This window comes from Schistocerca piceifrons, chromosome X, assembly GCF_021461385.2.
Source record: "Schistocerca piceifrons isolate TAMUIC-IGC-003096 chromosome X, iqSchPice1.1, whole genome shotgun sequence".
In the NCBI taxonomy this organism is placed as follows: Eukaryota; Metazoa; Arthropoda; class Insecta; order Orthoptera; family Acrididae; genus Schistocerca; species Schistocerca piceifrons.
The window spans coordinates 356299115-356317617 of NC_060149.1; the positions used below are offsets into that span (position 1 = coordinate 356299115).

Consider the following 18503-nt stretch of genomic DNA (forward strand, 5'->3'; position numbering starts at 1 on the left):
AAAGAATCTGCTTTGTTGTATATTTGAAAAAAATGTAGTTCTAGAGAATGTTGCTAAAAGTGAAATTTGGTGAAAGTTTGATGGTAATTTTTTTTAACTGACTTCATTGTACAGAGATTGACGTCAGGATCTTTCAGCTGATCTTGAATGGTTCCAGGGATAAATTACTCATTATGCTAAAAGTCTGAGATGTTAATAAACTCACAAGAAGATTCTCTTATTGATTATGTTGATACTTTATCATTATGATTTTAAAGATTTTATTATTTATTTTTGTAAAGTGGTTGTTGTTTATAAAAGGCTATTTGCAGATAATCAAGAGAATTGTTTACTGAAGCTTATGTTGTAACTAATGGACACAAAATATTTACTAAAGATGCCATACACATTTTCACTTTTAAAGCTAGCAACTAATCCTCTTTTCTGGTTCCACCAGTCTTCTGCTCCACTAAATCACACCCTGATTTTATTTTGTTTCCTGACGGGACTATATATTCGCACAATGTACAGTCGGCCCTCAACTACCCAGCTCATGACTGTCTGGCATCCATTCTATCAGCCTGCTTAATGCAGTCTACCTAATTAATATCATAATACTTCTCTGTGATAAAATGAGGATTAATTTATTGTATGTACCTTATGGTTTCTCCAGCTGCATATCAGATGTCCATGCATGCATTGTTAAACTGTGGTTTTGTGTGGTCATTTATGTTTCAATTTAACTGTTTGAAAATGGTGATAAATGAAAAGAACTTGGAGTGACTATGTATTTGAAACTACATGCCTTTACTGCAAGTCGATTCTGGGTTATCAGCCAAAACTATTGCTTTGGAGTCGGATAGGAAAAGTGCAATTGGATACTGGAAGAAAAACTGTACAGAAATTGAAAACTGGTGTGCTCCCCAAGCTAGTGGAAATGGAATAAAAGTAAGGAAGACAATGCTGAAAGATAAGCACAAAGAAGTTGAGGAAGCTTCATTTTTGTGGCATAAAAATTTAAGGAAAAGGAAAAATAAACTGCAGGAAAAAGTGTTGCAATTTCAGAAGCAAATAGAATGAGAATATTCAGCGAGTGATTAATGGCTGGATCAGTGGTAAAAACAATTTGGTATCTGCCAGATTACCATTAATGGAGAGGCTTGATCTGCTGACAAGGAAGCTGTGCCATTATTTAAAGACACTCCATATTTAATTGACAAGGAGGGAATTTCTGGTGGATAGATGTACAGCTGCAATGAGAGTGGTTTAAATTACAAGATGATGTGTACAAAAACATTTTCTTCAAAAAAGGAAGCTGCGGCACCCAGATAAAAGAAAAGTAAGGAATGAATTACTATACTGGCTTGCAGTGAAACAACTGGCAACCACAAGCTTAGCCTTCCATTAATAGGAAAATCACAGAAAACTAGAGCTTTCAAAAGTCTCAAATATCAGCTCATCAAAAGAAAGCATGGATGAATTCAGAAACCTTTAAAACCTGGTGCCAAAACGAGTTTTCGCCAGCTGTAGAGAAACATCTGAAAGACAACAGTTCACCGATGAAAGCTTTGCTGCTTCTTCGTAATGCACCTTTGCATCCTGGCAGTGATGTAGTCACAGATGGAGTTATCAAAGCTTTACTTTTACTACCAAATGTAGGTGCTCTTTGTCAGCTGATGGAGAAGGGCATCCTTTAAATGCTAAAGAAGATATATCACCACCATCTCCTCAGTTCATTGATATTAGCAATATATATGGCTGAATACAGGAAGGCTGTAGAACTATTCTGAAGAGGACTTACTTGCTAGATGTCATAAGATGGCTAGCCACATCATGGGAAGAGATTCTGAAGATATCACTTGTAAGGTCTAGGAAAATTCTTTTAGGCCATGAAAGTGGACATTTTAACTTCAAATGCATGTGTGACTCAGAAGTAAACTATGTAAACAATGATACTGTTTTGTTGCTCAAAAATGTATTGGGCTGTGAGGACATCGAAGCTGAGGATGTCAGGGAATGCGTTACAAATGATGAAGATAAGTAAATAACTGGCAATGACATTGTGGAAATGGTGATGCAGGGGGGAGCAACCAAAGGGGAGGAGAAATCTCATTCCACATCCAGAAGGGTTCAAGATGACTGAGGCAGTCTTGCAGTACATTAGTGAGCAGGAGGAAGCAACATCAGCTGACATCATCTGCTTGTCTAAGTCGAGGGATTTTGCAGTATGGAAGAGGGTAAAATGATGGAAATTGTCATCTACTCAAAGACTTTTTTAAAACCTCAAACCTATATGTTTCATCTTTTTGTCGGGCCTGGCTTTTCACATGTGCATAATCATACACTCATATTTTACAATACAGATAGTTTTATGTTTCCTGTAATAATTTTTGATGGCTGCAGTATGCACATAACAAATACTTACAACTACCACATATTAAGTAAGAAATAAGGAAATGAAATCAAAATAATCTATATGTTAGGCTGCATCATATTTCTTCAAAGAACTGATCTTTCAAACTCTCTGCTGGCATCTTCTTCTGGATTTTGTAGTGTCCACTGTAGAGTCAACACTGTCAAGAGACCAGTATTGCTTTCTCTTATAAAGGGGAGTTTTCCTGTACTTGTGCTGTAGGAGTGGTATTACTGGGTAAAAATCTTGGTCTACTATCGGTGGGCCATTGTCACTGGATAGTAAGATAAGTTTTTCTGTGTGCATGTCAGAAGGGGGCTATTGGCTAAACTCCCTGTGGCTACCATTGATGGGCCAAAATCAATGATTAGAAATGGATTTTTCCTGGCCAAAGTCAATGATTAGACATGGATTTTTCCTGTACTTATGCTGGAGAAGATTTATTGATTAAAATTCCTCCTCCTGCTATTGGTGGGCCCACATCATTGGCTAGAAGGGAAACAGGCAGAACAGGAGAGGGGGAATATTATTGCCTTTAGAGGTGGCTTCCAGGGTGCTGTTTGTACTGCTCGGACGCTGGGGCAGCACATTCACTTCCTTGATGGCAGGGAGCCATGATACCAGAAACCTATAGGCACCCTGTCTATTGAAGTTACATGCGTTCTTAGACATTTCAATCACTTCTTGGACTTTTCTTCTATAAATGTTGGTTTTCTGAGCCAGTACATGTACCTTAATGAAATCAGTGTCCACTACTGCCAATTTCATACTTTTTTTCAGCCACATGTGGCATTAGTGTTCCTTAATACATTCTTTAACAATCCTTTCCATTTTGCCTACATACACTCTGCCACAGCCACACATCATTTCATACACGCCCCTGTGACTGGCAAAACATATACTACCAAAGGGGGAGTCACATGTGAAACAACACACGTCATACACCAGCTGTTATGTAAACACTGTTCAGCCTTTTACGTCAGCATCACTACCATGAAATTATCAATTAGGATGAATGGGCATAGGCAGAGGATATACACTGGCAACACGCAATATACTGTTGCAGAGAATGTGCTACAACATGACAATCGTAACCTTGGCACCTGTTTCACCACACATGCCATCTGGATACTTCACCCAGACATTAGTTTCTCAAAACTCCACAGGTAGGAACCAATTGCTACAACATGTCCTTGGTTCTCGCCACCCACCTGGCCTTAATTTACGTTAATTTCTTCTGTCTCAGCATTTATTCACAGTAACTCCTCTTTTCTTCACTCCATTTTAGTTTTCTACATCTTTCATTGACTTGCCCATGTAATTTTTGCCGCCCCCTCCCACCTCTGTTATGTATAATGCACTTAGCTTTTCACTCTTATTAACTCATGAATGATGTTTGAGCAGTAATCTCTGTATTCCACCTTTAAGCTCTCACATTTTAAAATCTCATTCAATGCACTCCCCAACAACCAGTCTTTCCTCCTCATCCCGTGTGGTAAGTCCCCCTGACCCACAGTCTACCCAATTTCCTAGACCAGTCCGGTTCTTTTCCTTCACCCCTCTTCCTTCCCCTTGAATCCCTCTACCTGAAGAAGGAGCTACTGGCTCTGAAAGCTTGCCTAATTACAACCATCTTTTGTGTATGTGTTCTGCCACCACTTGGTGAGTAGATTTTTTACCTATCCAATTAAATTATTTTGTCAAAAATTGAATATACTGGGTCAGTCATGTAAGACATATCACCCCTTTTATTTTGTGAATGGTTTCAGATATCAAAACAAGATTTTGAGTAAATGATAATACACTAAGGGGCATGTACTTTGGTATATGACAAAGAGCCTTTATTGTTGTATTGAGATATTGAACTGAGTCTGATTTTTTAAATAGAATGATACATTTTTTTAACAGCTTCCAAAAGTGCTTGAAAAGGTAAGTACTGTGATATAATGCTTGTTAATGTTGAGGCTAAAGTTCATTGCAAAAGACTCTCAGAAATATTGTAAAATAGAAAGACAAGTCAGCTGGAATTGGCTATTGCATTGTGAACATGCTTGTGCCAGGCTATGTCATTGTATCAAGTCTTAACTGCACTGCAGAAATAATAGGAACAGTATCAACTATTGGCAGGTAATTTCTGCTTAAACATTCCTTGCATGCAGACATGTACACCAATGGGGAGAAATTAGACATGTTACTTTCATTTTGTGAATAGTTGCACAAAACATATTGCCAAGGAATGTGAGATCAGACATCAGCTCTCAAAATTTTCGCAATAGAGTTTCACAAGAATTACACCATCTTTCATTCAAGGATTCCCATTTAATTCCTCAAGCATTTATCTTAACTTTTATATGAATTATACCATCCTCTTATGATCCTATTGGTTCATTTCTGAACTTTTTTGATGTCTATTGTCATGTGGATGCCAAATGCTGGAACAGTATTGTAAATTTGGTTGCACTACCATCTTCTAATGCTACTTTCTATACAGATGCACTGCACTGTCCTGAATCTTTCCAATAAATCCAGATCTCCCATTCACTTTCCCCAATACTAATTTTACGTGTTCATTCCCTTCCATATCTTATCCAGTATTACACAATGTGACAAGCTCAAGATTTTCACCATTAATCTTCCAATTTGATACTATCAGGTCCTTTTGTTTTGTTATATACATTGTTTTGCATCTATCCACACTGCCATTCATCACACTGACCAAAATTTTGTCAAAATCTTCCTGCATTCCCTTATGATCATTTAGTGACTATATTTTCCTGTAGACAACAGACTCATCAGCAAACCATCTTATTGCACTGCAGATCCTAACTAATAAATCATGTTTGCCTCTGCTCCCTCACCTTTTAAGTTTTTTCTCTATAGGGTGGATAGCTGAAGTGAGGGTCACATACTGCAGTTCCACATATTGGCTGATCCACAAGAACACCACCAATGTGAGACCTACAAAGAATTGTAAATTCTTAGTCACTTTTGTGACAGTTAGAATGTGCCACCCCCTATCAATGACAACTGAGTACAAGCCATTAACTACACTATAAAATACCATTAATGTCTAAGCAAGCCAACTTCACAAGAACATTATTTTCCTTTTTAAATCTAGTCATCAGATTTAATAACATTTTTAGCATCATTATAAAATACACAGTGTACCTACACATCTTTAACTTTGCTTCCAAAACAGAACAGTATAAAACTGTATACACAATACTGTTACTTGGTATGTATGCATTTACAAAATTGAAGCTTCACCCTAATTGCTTACTTATGCTCCAGTTTTTCAGTTACATCTGACACCTCCAAACTTACACACAGTTCAGTCTCTACAGTCAGCAGAGGAAAAACAGGAGATAAATGGTAAGAGACAGAGTCAATATATCGGATTATATCCTGTAGCATTTTTCCATCATCCTGTCTGGAGTTACAGTATGTCTAATTTTTGAAAAAGATTTATGTCAGAAAATACACTATTCTAAATAGCCAAAACACTCATCTCTTCAGTCATTTATATCTCTCACCTTGTCCATAAAAGCACAGATACACATCAACTTTTCACAAAAGTTACTTATTTCATATCTGGATCAAAAACTATTGTCTGTCTGTCTCTATTTATATAATTATGTATCTCTACATATATTGATTAAAGCAATAAAAAAAGAACTGATGATGAATAGTAACCGATATTGTAGCAGTAAAATAAATGTCATAGTCTATGAAAAAAGAAACATTAAAATCAACTACAAGAAATTTAAAGAAAATTCATTTCCAACACTTGTAGTTCTCCTTTTACACAACGATGAATATATTACCTTCACACACACATCTTCTCTCCCAAGCACAATGTTGACCTCTATGGGTGGATAGTTTTCACTATTTCCATGGAATTCCATGATTGCTCTCATTGAATTCTTGAAGAGCTCAAACAGCATGTGGAAAAGATGTGATGGGACATAGATGATTCTTATGGGAGCATTCATCTCAAGAGCTGTGAAATATATAAACAAATACAAAGTATTAATGATCTGTAACAATATTCAAAACATGCCTTAGGAACTAGTACTCAGGTAGTTGACTTGGTGTGGAGTGTATACAAGGGTCTGATAGCTTAAGAGACCTCAAAGTATTAATTTAAGTTCCAAACTGACACCCTCACAGATGAGACTAATAAAACGCGAGTGATTAGCAGCCAAAGAACTCGCAACAAAGTGCTGGAGTTTGAAGCACTTCCAAAACACAGTGGAGCTCACATAATAGTACATACAGAAAGTTGGTTAAATCTCAGAAACAATTTCAATGAGATTTTTGTGACAAATATAAGTGTGTGTTAAATAGATAGGCTAATGTCAAATGGAGGTGGAGTAATGAACAGTAGACAAGAAACTCAGATCCACTAAATAGAAAGAGAAGCTACATGTGAGATTTTTTTGGTAAGTCTCAGAGTGAAGGGTGGGCATAAACACATAATTAGATTTTTTATTAACCAACAGACTCATGCCAAAAGTAGCCAAAAACCTAAGAGGAAAGTTAAGCTTGCTAGTATGTATGTTTCCCAATAATATGACAAGCATTCAATAAGTAATGTGACACTTCTGTTTTGGTCAATTTCAGTTGGAGAAAAAAAAGAGGACTTTGTTATGAGAGAACATAGAATATTCCCATTTCAGCCCCTACAGTATCATGAAGTTCTGACAGGTGGTGGTACTATATGTAGCCTTCAAAATGGTGCCTGTAATGGAGGTGTGTTCCAAGCAGAGAGCTGTCATTGAGTTTCTTCTAGCAGAAAATCATAGCATTTCAGATACTTTTAGGGGTTTGCAGAATGTCTATGGGGACCTGGCAATGAACAAAAGCATAATGAGTCATTGGGCAAGGCACCCGTCATCATCACAACAAGGTCGTGCAAACCAGTCCGATCTGCCGTGTGCCAGCCAGGCACGCACAGCTGTGACTCCTGCATGTTGGAATGAGTGGCCACTCTTATTCAAGCTGATTAACAGATCACAATCAACCACCTCACTGCGCAATGTGACATCTCTGTTGGTAGTGCTGACACACTCATCCATCATTTGGTGTACTCATAGGAGTGTGCCCACAGGGTTCTTCACTGCCTAACAGAAGATCATAAAGAGCAACAAAGGACCATCTGTACAGAACTGCATGCATGTATGTGGATGATGATGAGGTTATTGATGCAGCAATACGTTGGCTCCCAATGGTGACCAGTAAAGTAGTACCATGCAGGCGTAGGCCTTTCCAGTACGGTGATGTAAGTCCATCGCACTGAACAGAGATTATGCTGAAAAATAGATTTTGTAGCGAAAAGAGTGGGGAATAATATGGTGTATTGGAATCCTGAATAAAACTAATCTGCTTTCAGAAAAAATTGTTGCATTACTTATTGAATGCCCTTCGTATCATGAATGGAGGAGACTTTAATAACCCAATATTTGATTGAGATAGTTGTAGTTTTGTAAGTGGTGAACATGACAAGACATCCTGAGAAACAATGCTAAACACTTTCTCTGGGAACCACCTGGAACAGGTAGTTTGGAAGGCCAATCAGGGAACAAAGTATTACATTTAATGGCAACAAATAAAGTTCATCTGTTTGAGGATGGCCGCAACTAAAACCAGTAGCCACACGCACACGCGCGCACACGCACGCGCGCACACGCACGCGCGCACGCACGCGCGCACGCACGCGCGCACGCACGCGCGCGGGCGCGCGAAATCCAATTCGTGTGGTGTGTGTGTGTGTGTGTGTGTGTGTGTGTGTGTGTGTGTGTGTGTTTTCCCAATGTAATGAAGGGTTGTTTGGTTGAAAGCTTCGTTTCACAGTCTTTTGTTGTACAACTAGGGTTATATGCCTCCATATCAGAACCATAGAACACAAAGACAGAAAAGGAGTAGAAGTATCTACATGTAAAGCACAACTGATGGAAGGAAAGACAGCTAAGAACAGGGCCTTCCTCTTGGAGAAAGGTCCATAAAATACACCATACAGACAACAGAGGTCCAGAACTAAAGAGTAAATGTCCTTCACCATATTGCCACAATGTATAAGAAGTAAAATGCAGTCAACAGCACGTATGTTCTTAACTCAGTTGGAAAAAATAAATTAGAATGCAAGTGGTTAAAAAATGGGCATTCCATCAGGAAATGGCAAACTGTCAGAGGTTGACGGCAATAAGCACAAAGTGGTGGGGGTTCACCATTGTCCAATGTGCAACCTAGCCAAAATGATCTCTGCACGCTGAGTGGGCCGGGAGGAGGTCAGCCAAGGTGCTGGGAGAGGTGTAATTCCCCAGAGCTTGTTCCCATGAAGGGAAGACCAGTGGTGATGCCAAAGTGACACCACCTGCTGACAGACGGCAACACAGAGATAACTGGAGAGAGTGGAAGAACTAGTGGACTGAGGTACGAGGACTGCAGCCATGGCAGCAGTGTCAGTCGCCTCGTTTCCTGTCAGACCAATGTTACCATCGATCCACATCACAGTGGCTTCATCAAGAGTGAGCAAGAGAAAGCTTTCCTGGACCCATTGTATTAAGAAATGGATGGTGTACAGCAGAAAGAGTCTCTGAAGGGCACTGCAAGTGTCAGAGCAAATGACACAATTGAAAAGTCTGTGTCACCAGCTGTACTGTGAAGCCTTATATAGGGCAAAGAGCTCCACTGAAAAGACTAAGCAGTGTTCCAGAAGCAGATACCAAAAATTATCACTGACAGTGACAAAGGTACACCCAACACCATGGTCAGTCCAAGAGCCATCAATGTACACAAAGCTACTATTGCGAAATTCTGTGTGATGGTCTTGAAACTTACAGTGATAGATCGAGTCTGGAGTACTGTCCTTAGTGAGCTAATGAAGCCCAAGGGGAACATAGGTCATGACACAAAGCCAAGGTGGTGAAGGGTTAACACCCATTGGGAAAGTGGCAAATAGCACAAAGTTAAGCTGCCGGAGCAGTAGCTGAAAGCAAACTTCATGAGGTAACAGAGAAGAGGGATGCACCCCATACTGGCGATCAAAGGAGTCATCAAAGAAGCAGGCATAGATGGGTGGCCAGGCATGGCAGACAAACAACATGTGTATCTGCCAATTAGGACATCTTGTTGGTATGACAGCAGTAGTTTGGCAGCTACTGCAGACAGACTCTCAACCAGGTTAGTGTAAAAGGCACCAGTGGCCAAATGGAGGCCACGATGGTGGATTGTATTGAGATGGCACAAGATGGGAGGACATGCAGATGCATAAATGAAACATCCATAGTCTAGTCTGGAATGGGCAAGGGATCGCTACAAATTGAGGGGCGTGGTCTGATCCACTTCCGAGGAAGTACCACTAAGGACAGATTGGCCATAGAGGGATTGGGTATAGTGCGCAGCCAGGTAAGACACATGGGAGGACCAAGAAAGTTTCCTATCGAGCATGGGCCCCAATGAGCCCCTGGAATTTTGTGGTTTCAATGAGTGGAAGAGCAACAGGCCCAAGATGTAAAGATGGTGGAAGAAATCCATTGTGCTGCCAGAAATTCATACAAACAGTTTTGTCAGTGGAACAATGAAAGCAATTGCTCCATGAGTAAAGATGATTGATACAATGCTGAAGACACTGCTCAAGGAGACAAGCCCATGAAGAACTGCAACAGATCACAAAATCATCCACAGAAAGGGAGCCAGAGATGTCTGTGGGAGACAGGCCATAATAGGACCAATGGCGACAGCAAAGTGGAGGATGCCCAAGACAGAACCCTGAGGCACTCTGTTTTCCTGGATAAAGGTGTCTGACAAGGCAGAACCCAAACATACCTTGAAAACTCTGTCTTCTAAAAAACCATGAAGGAAATGTGGCAGGTGGCCTCAGAAGCCCCATGTGTAGGGAGTATGGATGATACCAAAAATTGTGGGACTCTAGCCACCATACCAGCCGGGCATGAATCATACATTCGATCACCTTGCAAACACAGCTGGTGAGAGAAATGGGGCAGTAGCTAGAAGGAAGGTGTGTCCCCTTACTGGGCTTAGGTAGGGGTATGACAGTGGCTTCATGCCAGTGTCTGGGAAATGTGTCCTCTGTCCAGACATGATTGTACACGTGAAGGACAAAGTTCTTGCTCACAAGAGATAGGTGGTGCAACATCTGAATTTGAACATTGTTTGGCCCTGGGGCAGAGGATCAGGATGAAGTGAGAGCACGATCTAGCTCCCTCATAGTGGAAGCAGCATTGTAGCACTCATGATTGTGAGAAGACAAGGGTATCAACTCAGCCCCCTCCATATGTTTCCAATGGAGGAAGGTAGGGTGATAGTAGGTGTAGCTCGAAATCTCTGCAAAATTGCAACCCAAGGTGTTGGAGATAGCAATAGGGTCCACTATGACAGCATCTGCTGCAGTCAGGCTGGAAATCGAGGAATGGACCCTGGTCCCAGAGAACTGTCAGAGGTTAGCCCACATGACGGAAGAGAGTGGGGCTGTTAAATGAACTACTAAAGGAAATCCAGATAGCTTTTTTGCTATCCCAAAGACTATGACAACATTGCACACACAACTATTTATAACAAATGCAGTTCGCCATCATAGGGTGACGGTTAAAAATGCAGAGAGCACATTTCAACACATGAATTGTGTCATGGCATGCCTCAGTCCACCAAAGGATTTGGACATGGCACGGTAAAAACGATGTGTGAGGAATGTTCTGTGGCAGTAAGGATGATGTTTGTAAGCTATTCTACCTGGTCACTAAAACTGGAGAAAGTTTTTTGTCAAAGGTTGCCAGATAGGAGTAAAGCCTCCAGTTGCCCTTAGAAAGCTGCCATTCACGTTTGCACAGGTGGGGTAGGAGTCAGCAAATAGATAGCACACAGAAAATAGTCACTTGAGTATGTGTCAGAGAGAATAGACCACTCAAGGCAACATGAAAGCTGGGCAGGGCAGAAGGAGAGGTGTAAATGGGAATAGGTCTGCATGGAGTCAGAAAGGAACATGGGTGCTCCAGTGTTAAGGCAGGTGAGATTTAGTTGATAGAGGTGGTCAGCCAAGACAGCACTTCTCAGAAAGGTGCAAATTAAAGTCACCCAGTATGATTCTTACACAGATGCAAAGATGATTAAAAGAGATAGTAGTGTCTACGGTGTTGAAAAACCAGTAACATTGCTAAAACTGAACAAAGCTCTAGGCTCAATGGATTCCATATCAGTAACTATGTATGATTTGCAACTGAGTTAACCCCTCTTTTGACCATAATATATGATAGATTCCTCAAACAGAAAACTGTTCCCAGTAGTTGAAAGAAAGCACAGGTCACACCTGACTGCAAGAAAGGTAGCAGAAGCGATCCATAAAACTACTGTACAATATTTTACAATCTGTTTATTGTAGAATCTTAGAACATATACTGAGCTCAAGCATAATAAGGTATCTTTAATAAAATAATATGCTGCATGCCAATCAGCATGGATTCTGAAAACATTGATCATGTAAAACTCATGCACACATATCTCATGTGACATCCTGAAGACCAGGGATTTGGGCAATCTGATAGGTGCAGCATTTCTTAACTACCAAAAAGCATTCAGTTCAGTACTACACCAATCCTTATTAGCCAAAGAAAGAACATACAGGTTATCAAGCAAAATTTGTAACTGTATTGACACAGTATGTCATCTAGAATGAGGAGATATTCATGAACACAGAAATAACTTCATGCATTCCCCTACAAGTGAATTGGGACCCTTGCTGTTCATGATGTATATCAATGAGTAAACAACATTAATAATAGCCTCAGACTCTTTGGAGATGATGTAGTTATCTATAATATAGTACTGTCTGAAAGAAAGCTCCACAAATTTTCTGTCTGTTCTTAATGTTTGTTGTTGTGGTCTTCAGTCCTGAGACTGGTTTGATGCAACTCTCCATGCTACTCTATCCTGTGCAAGCTTCTTCATCTCCCAGTACCTACAGCAGCCTATATCCTTCTGAATCTGCTTAGTGTATTCATCTCTTGGGCTCCCTCTACGATTTTTACCCTCCATGCGCTACCCTCCAATGCTAAATTTGTGATCCCTTGATGCTTCAGAACATCACCTACCAACCGGTCCCTCCTTCTTGTCAAGTTGTGCCACAAACTCCTCTTCTCCCCTATTCTATTCAATACCTCCTCATTAGTTATGTGATCTATCCATCTAATCTTCAGCATTCTTCTGTAGCACCACATTTCAAAAGCTTCTATTCTCTTCTTGTGTCAACTATTTATCGTCCACGTTTCACTTCCATACATGGCTACATTCCATACAAATACTTTCAGAAATGACTTTCTGACATTTAAATCTATACTCGATGTTAACAAATTTCTCTTCTTCAGAAACGATTTCCTTGCCATTGCCAGTCTACATTTTATATCCCCTCTACATCGACCATCATCAGTTATTTTGCTCCCCAAATAGCAAAACTCCTTTACTACTTTAAGTGTCTCATTCCCTAATCTAATTCCCTCAGCATCACCTGATTTAATTCGACTACATTCCATTATCCTCGTTTTGCTTTTGTTGATGTTCATCTTATACCCTCCTTTCAAGACATTGTCCATTCCATTCAACTGCTCTTCCAAGTCCTTTGCTGTCTTTGACAGAATTAACAATGTCATCGGCGAACCTCAAAGTTTTTATTTCTTCTCCATCAATTTTAATACCTACTCCAAATTTTTCTTTTGTTTCCTTTATTGCTTGCTCAATTTACAGATTGAATAACATCGGGGATAGGCTACAACCCTGTCTCACTCCCTTCCCAACCACTGCTTCCCTTTCATGTCCCTCAACTCTTATAACTGCCATCTGCTTTCTGTACAAATTGTGAATAGCCTTTCGCTCCCTGTATTTTACCCCTGCCACCTTCAGAATTTGAAAGAGAGTATTCCAATCAACATTGTCAAAAGCTTTCTCTAAGTCTACAAATGCTAGAAACGTAGGTTTGCCTTTCCTTAATCTTTCTTCTAAGATAAGTCGTAAGGTCAGTATTGCCTCACATGTTCCAACATTTCTACGGAATCCAAACTGATCTTCCCCGAGGTTGGCTTCAATAAGTTTTTCCATTCGTCTGTAAAGAATTCACGTTAGTATTTTGCAGCTGTGACTTATTAAACTGATAGTTCAGTAATTTTCACATCTGTCAACACCTGCTTTCTTTGGGATTGGAATTATTATATTCTTCTTGAAGTCTGAGGGAATTTCACCTGTCTCATACATCTTGCTCACCAGATAGTAGAGTTTTGTCAGGACTGGCTCTCCCAAGGCTGTCAGTAGTTCTAATGGAATGTTGTCTACTCCAGGGGCCTTGTTTCGTCTCAGATCTTTCAGTGTTCTGTCAAACTCTTCACGCAATATCATATCTCCTATTTCATCTTCATCTACATCCTCTTCCATTTCCATAATATTGTCCTCAAGTACATCGCCCTTGTATAAACCCTCTATATACTCCTTCCACCTTTCTGCTTTCCCTTCTTTGCTTAGAACTGGTTTTCCATCTGAACTCTTGATATTCATGCAAGTGGTTCTCCTTTCTCCAAAGGTCTCTTTAATTTTCCTGTAGGCAGTATCTATCTTACCTCTAATGAGATAAGCCTCTACATCCTTACATTTGTCCTGTAGCCATTCCTGCTTAGCCACTTTGCACTTCCTGTCAATCTCATTTTTGAGACGTTTGTATTCCTTTTTGCCTGCTTCATTTACTGAATTTTTATGTTGTCTCCTTTCATCAATTAAATTCAATATTTCTTCTGTTACCCAAGGGTTTCTGCTAGCCTCGTCTTTTTACCTATTTGATCCTCTGCTGCCTTCACTATTTGATCCCTCAAAGCTACCCATTCTTCTTCTACCGTATTTCTTTCCCCCATTCCTGTCAATTGGTCCCTTATGCTCTCCCTGAAACTCTGTACAACCTCTAGTTCTTTCAGTTTATCCGGGTCCCATCTCCTTAAATTCCCACCTTTTTGCAGTTTCCTCAGCTTCAATCTGTTCTTAATAAGATTTCAAAATGCTGCAAAGATTGGCAACTTACTTTAAACATAAGAAATGTAAAATTGTTCACTTCACAAAATGCAGAATAGTACAAGGTGCTTTCAAGTTATAATGACTAATTTTATTTATCGCAAACTAATCCCATGAAAATTTTGAAACACCATGATTCCATGGCTGCTGAAAAAATTTATTTAGGCATCTGCTTTGACCACTGGAAAATCACTGATGCAACAGCAGCATGGCTAGTGCATGCGCATCCACAGAGAGTACCTTTCATCATTGGAAACAGACAAAAGTCACTAGGAACCAGTTCAGACGAGAAGGAAACATGAGAAATCACTTCAGAGTTGTCATGAAGAAACCGCAGCATTGTGTTCATCCAGTGTGCTGGTCCATTGTCTTGGTGCAGTCTTTTCTGACCATTTTTCATGCAATGCTGGAAGGAACTTTTTCTTCAAAACATCTGGGTAGGATGCACCTGTCACCATACTGCCATTTGGAACATAACGAGCAAGTATATGCCATTACTGCCTCAGAATATGGCCACCATCATTTTTTCAGCACTGGTCCTTACCCATTTTTTTCCTTTTTTTTTGTGGTGGTTGTGTGTGTAAATGTGTGTTTCCATTAGACTAACAGGCACTCCAATTTTGAGACTGCTGTCTCATCCATTGTCCCAACTGATGAAAAGGAAGTCCCATTCATGCTGTCATCTTGCATCAACATTACCTGGCAACATGCCACATGCACAGCCTTGTGGTCATCTATTGGCACACACCTGGAGGTCACTTTTAGCATTTTATGTCTTTATGCAGGTTTACGTCTTCATGCAGGACTGTGTGCACAGGCCCCAATGTAAATGTCAACTTTGGAGGTGATGTGATCCACACTCATTCAGCAATCCTCCAAAACAACTTTCTACATTCACTTGACTATATTGTCAGACCAGCAAGCCTGAGATTGTCTTGTTTGCTGCCACATGATTTTCCACCTTCTTTGAACTGTTGCACCCATCAGCACCAATAACACACACCCATGACACCATCACCACATGTCTTACTCAGCTGGTGAGGAATTCGAATCAGTGTCACACCACACAAATGGAGAAAATGAATGATTACACTCTGTTCTTGTAGTGAAATGCTGCCACTTTAAATATCAAAACAGTCCTCACTCTCATTGCTGCCACTAGAGTTCTGTGTATTGTATGCTTCTGCCATCTCTGTCACATATTCCCAATATGTATATGCATATTTTAAAACTAACCAGCTGTTTCCATCTGTTACCAGTCCTCTGAAAACAACTTGAGGTGTTATACGTTGCATGCACCTAGTAGCATCCTACCACTAAAACATCGGTGAGTCACAGCTGGAATGCAGACAATTCATACAAATATATGGGTGCAACAATTTGTATGGATATGGAAGGGAATGATCACATAAGCTAGTTGTAAAGCAGGTGGCAAACTTCAATTTGTTGATAGGAAATTGGGAAAATTCAATCACTCTGCCAGGGAAACTGTTTAGAAAACTCCCCTGTGATCTATACTCTGATATTTCTGAAGTGTGAGGGATCAATATCAAATAGAACTAACACAAGATATTGAATGGCTACAGAGAAGGGCAGCATGAATGGCCACAGGTTTGATTGACCCACAGGAAAGCTTCACAGAGATTGTGAAAAATCTGAACTGGCACACACTTGATAACATATTACAGAAAACCTACTTACAAAGTTCCAGGAAACAGTTTTATGTGAAGAATCTAGAACATACAATTCCCTACATATCACTCCTATAGGGGGCACAAAAACAAGATTAAACTATTTACAATGTGCTTCATGAGTTTAAGGAATCATTCTTCCCATCCTCTGTATGCAAAAGCAATGGAGAGAAGCCCTAATAAGTGATATTATGCAAAGTACCCTCTGCCATGTATTTTGCAGTAGTTTCTGGAGTATAGATGTAGATGCAGACATAGACGCAGATGTAATAGTTTCCTAACAAACTGTGTACTCGAGGATTAGAACAATTTTTGTGTATGCCTTGTGTACAGCAGTATGTATCTCACACGTGGCAATGCAGAGATGGGCCTGTGTATTGTGGAGTCAGCAACATCAGGATCAAACTATGAATTTAGCAATGAATGTGCTCATCATAAAAGAATAACAATTCAGTTTGCAGAACAACTTTTACTGCATATTCATTTCACTAGAAATCAGTCATACAATCACATGAATTTAGTAGAATAAGATAAGTTTGATGATAGTAGAAACAGTGTGCTGAAAAGCAATGTGTTGGGGTGGTGTACAGAGCTAAATATCTTCACTAGCAGTTGGGGTGAATTTTTTAACACCTGAAGGTGCAGAAATGATGTAAGTCTCCATTATACAAGCTGCAGCAATGCATCTATTCAATGTGCAGCATACTCTCAGGAAAAACATCCCTATATTGGGTTTACAGTTTAATTACAAAGGTGTTTTAACAGATAAGTGAAATTGTCCACAAATGAATAATCAACAATTGATATCATCATGTAACTTTCTCTCTCGCCCTCCCCTTCATTTCTCTACATTTAGAGGAAAGCATCTGTCATCAAATAATATTAACATATTCTTTATGTTTTGGGGAGTAATTCGGTTACCACACATTCACACACTTCATATTACAAGTAAGAGGTTCTTTATTTTATCTGTCCTCATACTTGTTTTAAGGCTTTCATTTTTACTTTTTTATGTTTTGGATCAATATTGAGAGTACTAGATAAGAAAATTCACTCTAACATCATCAATTCATCGCTTTTAGCTGTCACCAACTGAAATATTTACATAGTGAGGCTTATATATAATCATATTTTCCATTTAGGTTGTCATTCAGTGTCAAAAATAGGAAATAGAAATTTTTGATAACAAAAATACAGGTAACTGGCAAATGATCTATGTTACTGGTACATAGAAGTCACCCTTAATCAGCTTATAGTCAACTAACCGTTATGTTGATGAATGATAAGCTCAGGTGAAGCAAAATAATATTGGTCACAGAGGAATCGAGCATGTTCATAAGCATCTTGAACCACACTGACTGGATCACACTGTGGGTCAATGCAACCAATATGGCGACTATTCAGTTGACCATCAAGTTGGCCACCAAACAGTAGAGCTGAAACATAAGATACGCAAAGTAACAATAAATACATCTACACATATTCCTGTTTATTGTTTGTCTTTTCCCCTTCAACTGTCATAAATACAAAGCCTATATTATGTTTAGTTTTTTCCCCCCCTTAAAAAAGCCACCACACAATAGTAACTCATTCGGGCCATACAGAAGATCGGATTAGAGTTCTTAGGTGTACATGAAATTCATATTTTGCACAGTAAGTACAACAGTTAAAAATCAGTATCTTACTTCACAAAAGAGCAATCTTTCTTTGTTTAGTTTTCAACATATTATTGAAGATCCATGAATGAAGAACACAACATTGCTATCACAGTTTTACAAAATGTGTTTCTGATAAAGATTTACTGTATGTTGAAACATTATGCACAGGCAATTTTGTCAAAAACTGACATTTTGAGACCATGGTTGTGTACAAAATACAGGTTGATTCTTGCTGAGAAGGAAACAGCAACCAGCCACTATTGGTAATGCTATTTAGTCACATAAATAGCACTCTTACCGGTTTTAAGCCAACAGGTTCATCATCAGATGGCTGTTTCACATTAAGATACATTTTTGTATTGTAGTTTACATTGGTTTTCACATTTTATCCCCCACCCCAGGGGACCTGTCCATTTGAAACCAGTAATGGCACTATTTATGTGAACAAATAGCATTATCAAATGCAGTTAGTTGCTGTTTTATTTTATGAATGAATAAACCTGTATTATGTACAGGATTATAGTTTAGTCTTGAGCATAGGCAGTTAGTCATTGCTCACATAATAGGAAAACATGGAACCACACATCCAGCAGAACAGTCACTGCATTCTACCAGAATTTTGGTGCCAGAAAAACCTCTTCATCAACAAAAAATAAGAGAAATCATATATAAACTGGCAAAGACAAGTGTGAGGATTCAACA

At 39.4% G+C, this 18503-nt stretch overlaps 1 protein-coding gene across 1 annotated transcript in view; it reads right to left on the bottom strand.

Moving 5' to 3' along the window:
• The window catches only part of LOC124721945 (pyruvate dehydrogenase (acetyl-transferring) kinase, mitochondrial), a 377601-nt gene that overhangs the window by 14948 nt on the left and 344150 nt on the right, over nucleotides 1-18503 (bottom strand). The window contains exons 4-5 of the mRNA XM_047247108.1: nucleotides 17409-17579; nucleotides 6217-6392 (exon numbers count right to left, since the gene is read on the bottom strand). Of these exons, the coding sequence (XP_047103064.1) occupies nucleotides 6217-6392; nucleotides 17409-17579 (347 nt within the window). The remainder of the gene's footprint in view (nucleotides 1-6216; nucleotides 6393-17408; nucleotides 17580-18503) is intronic.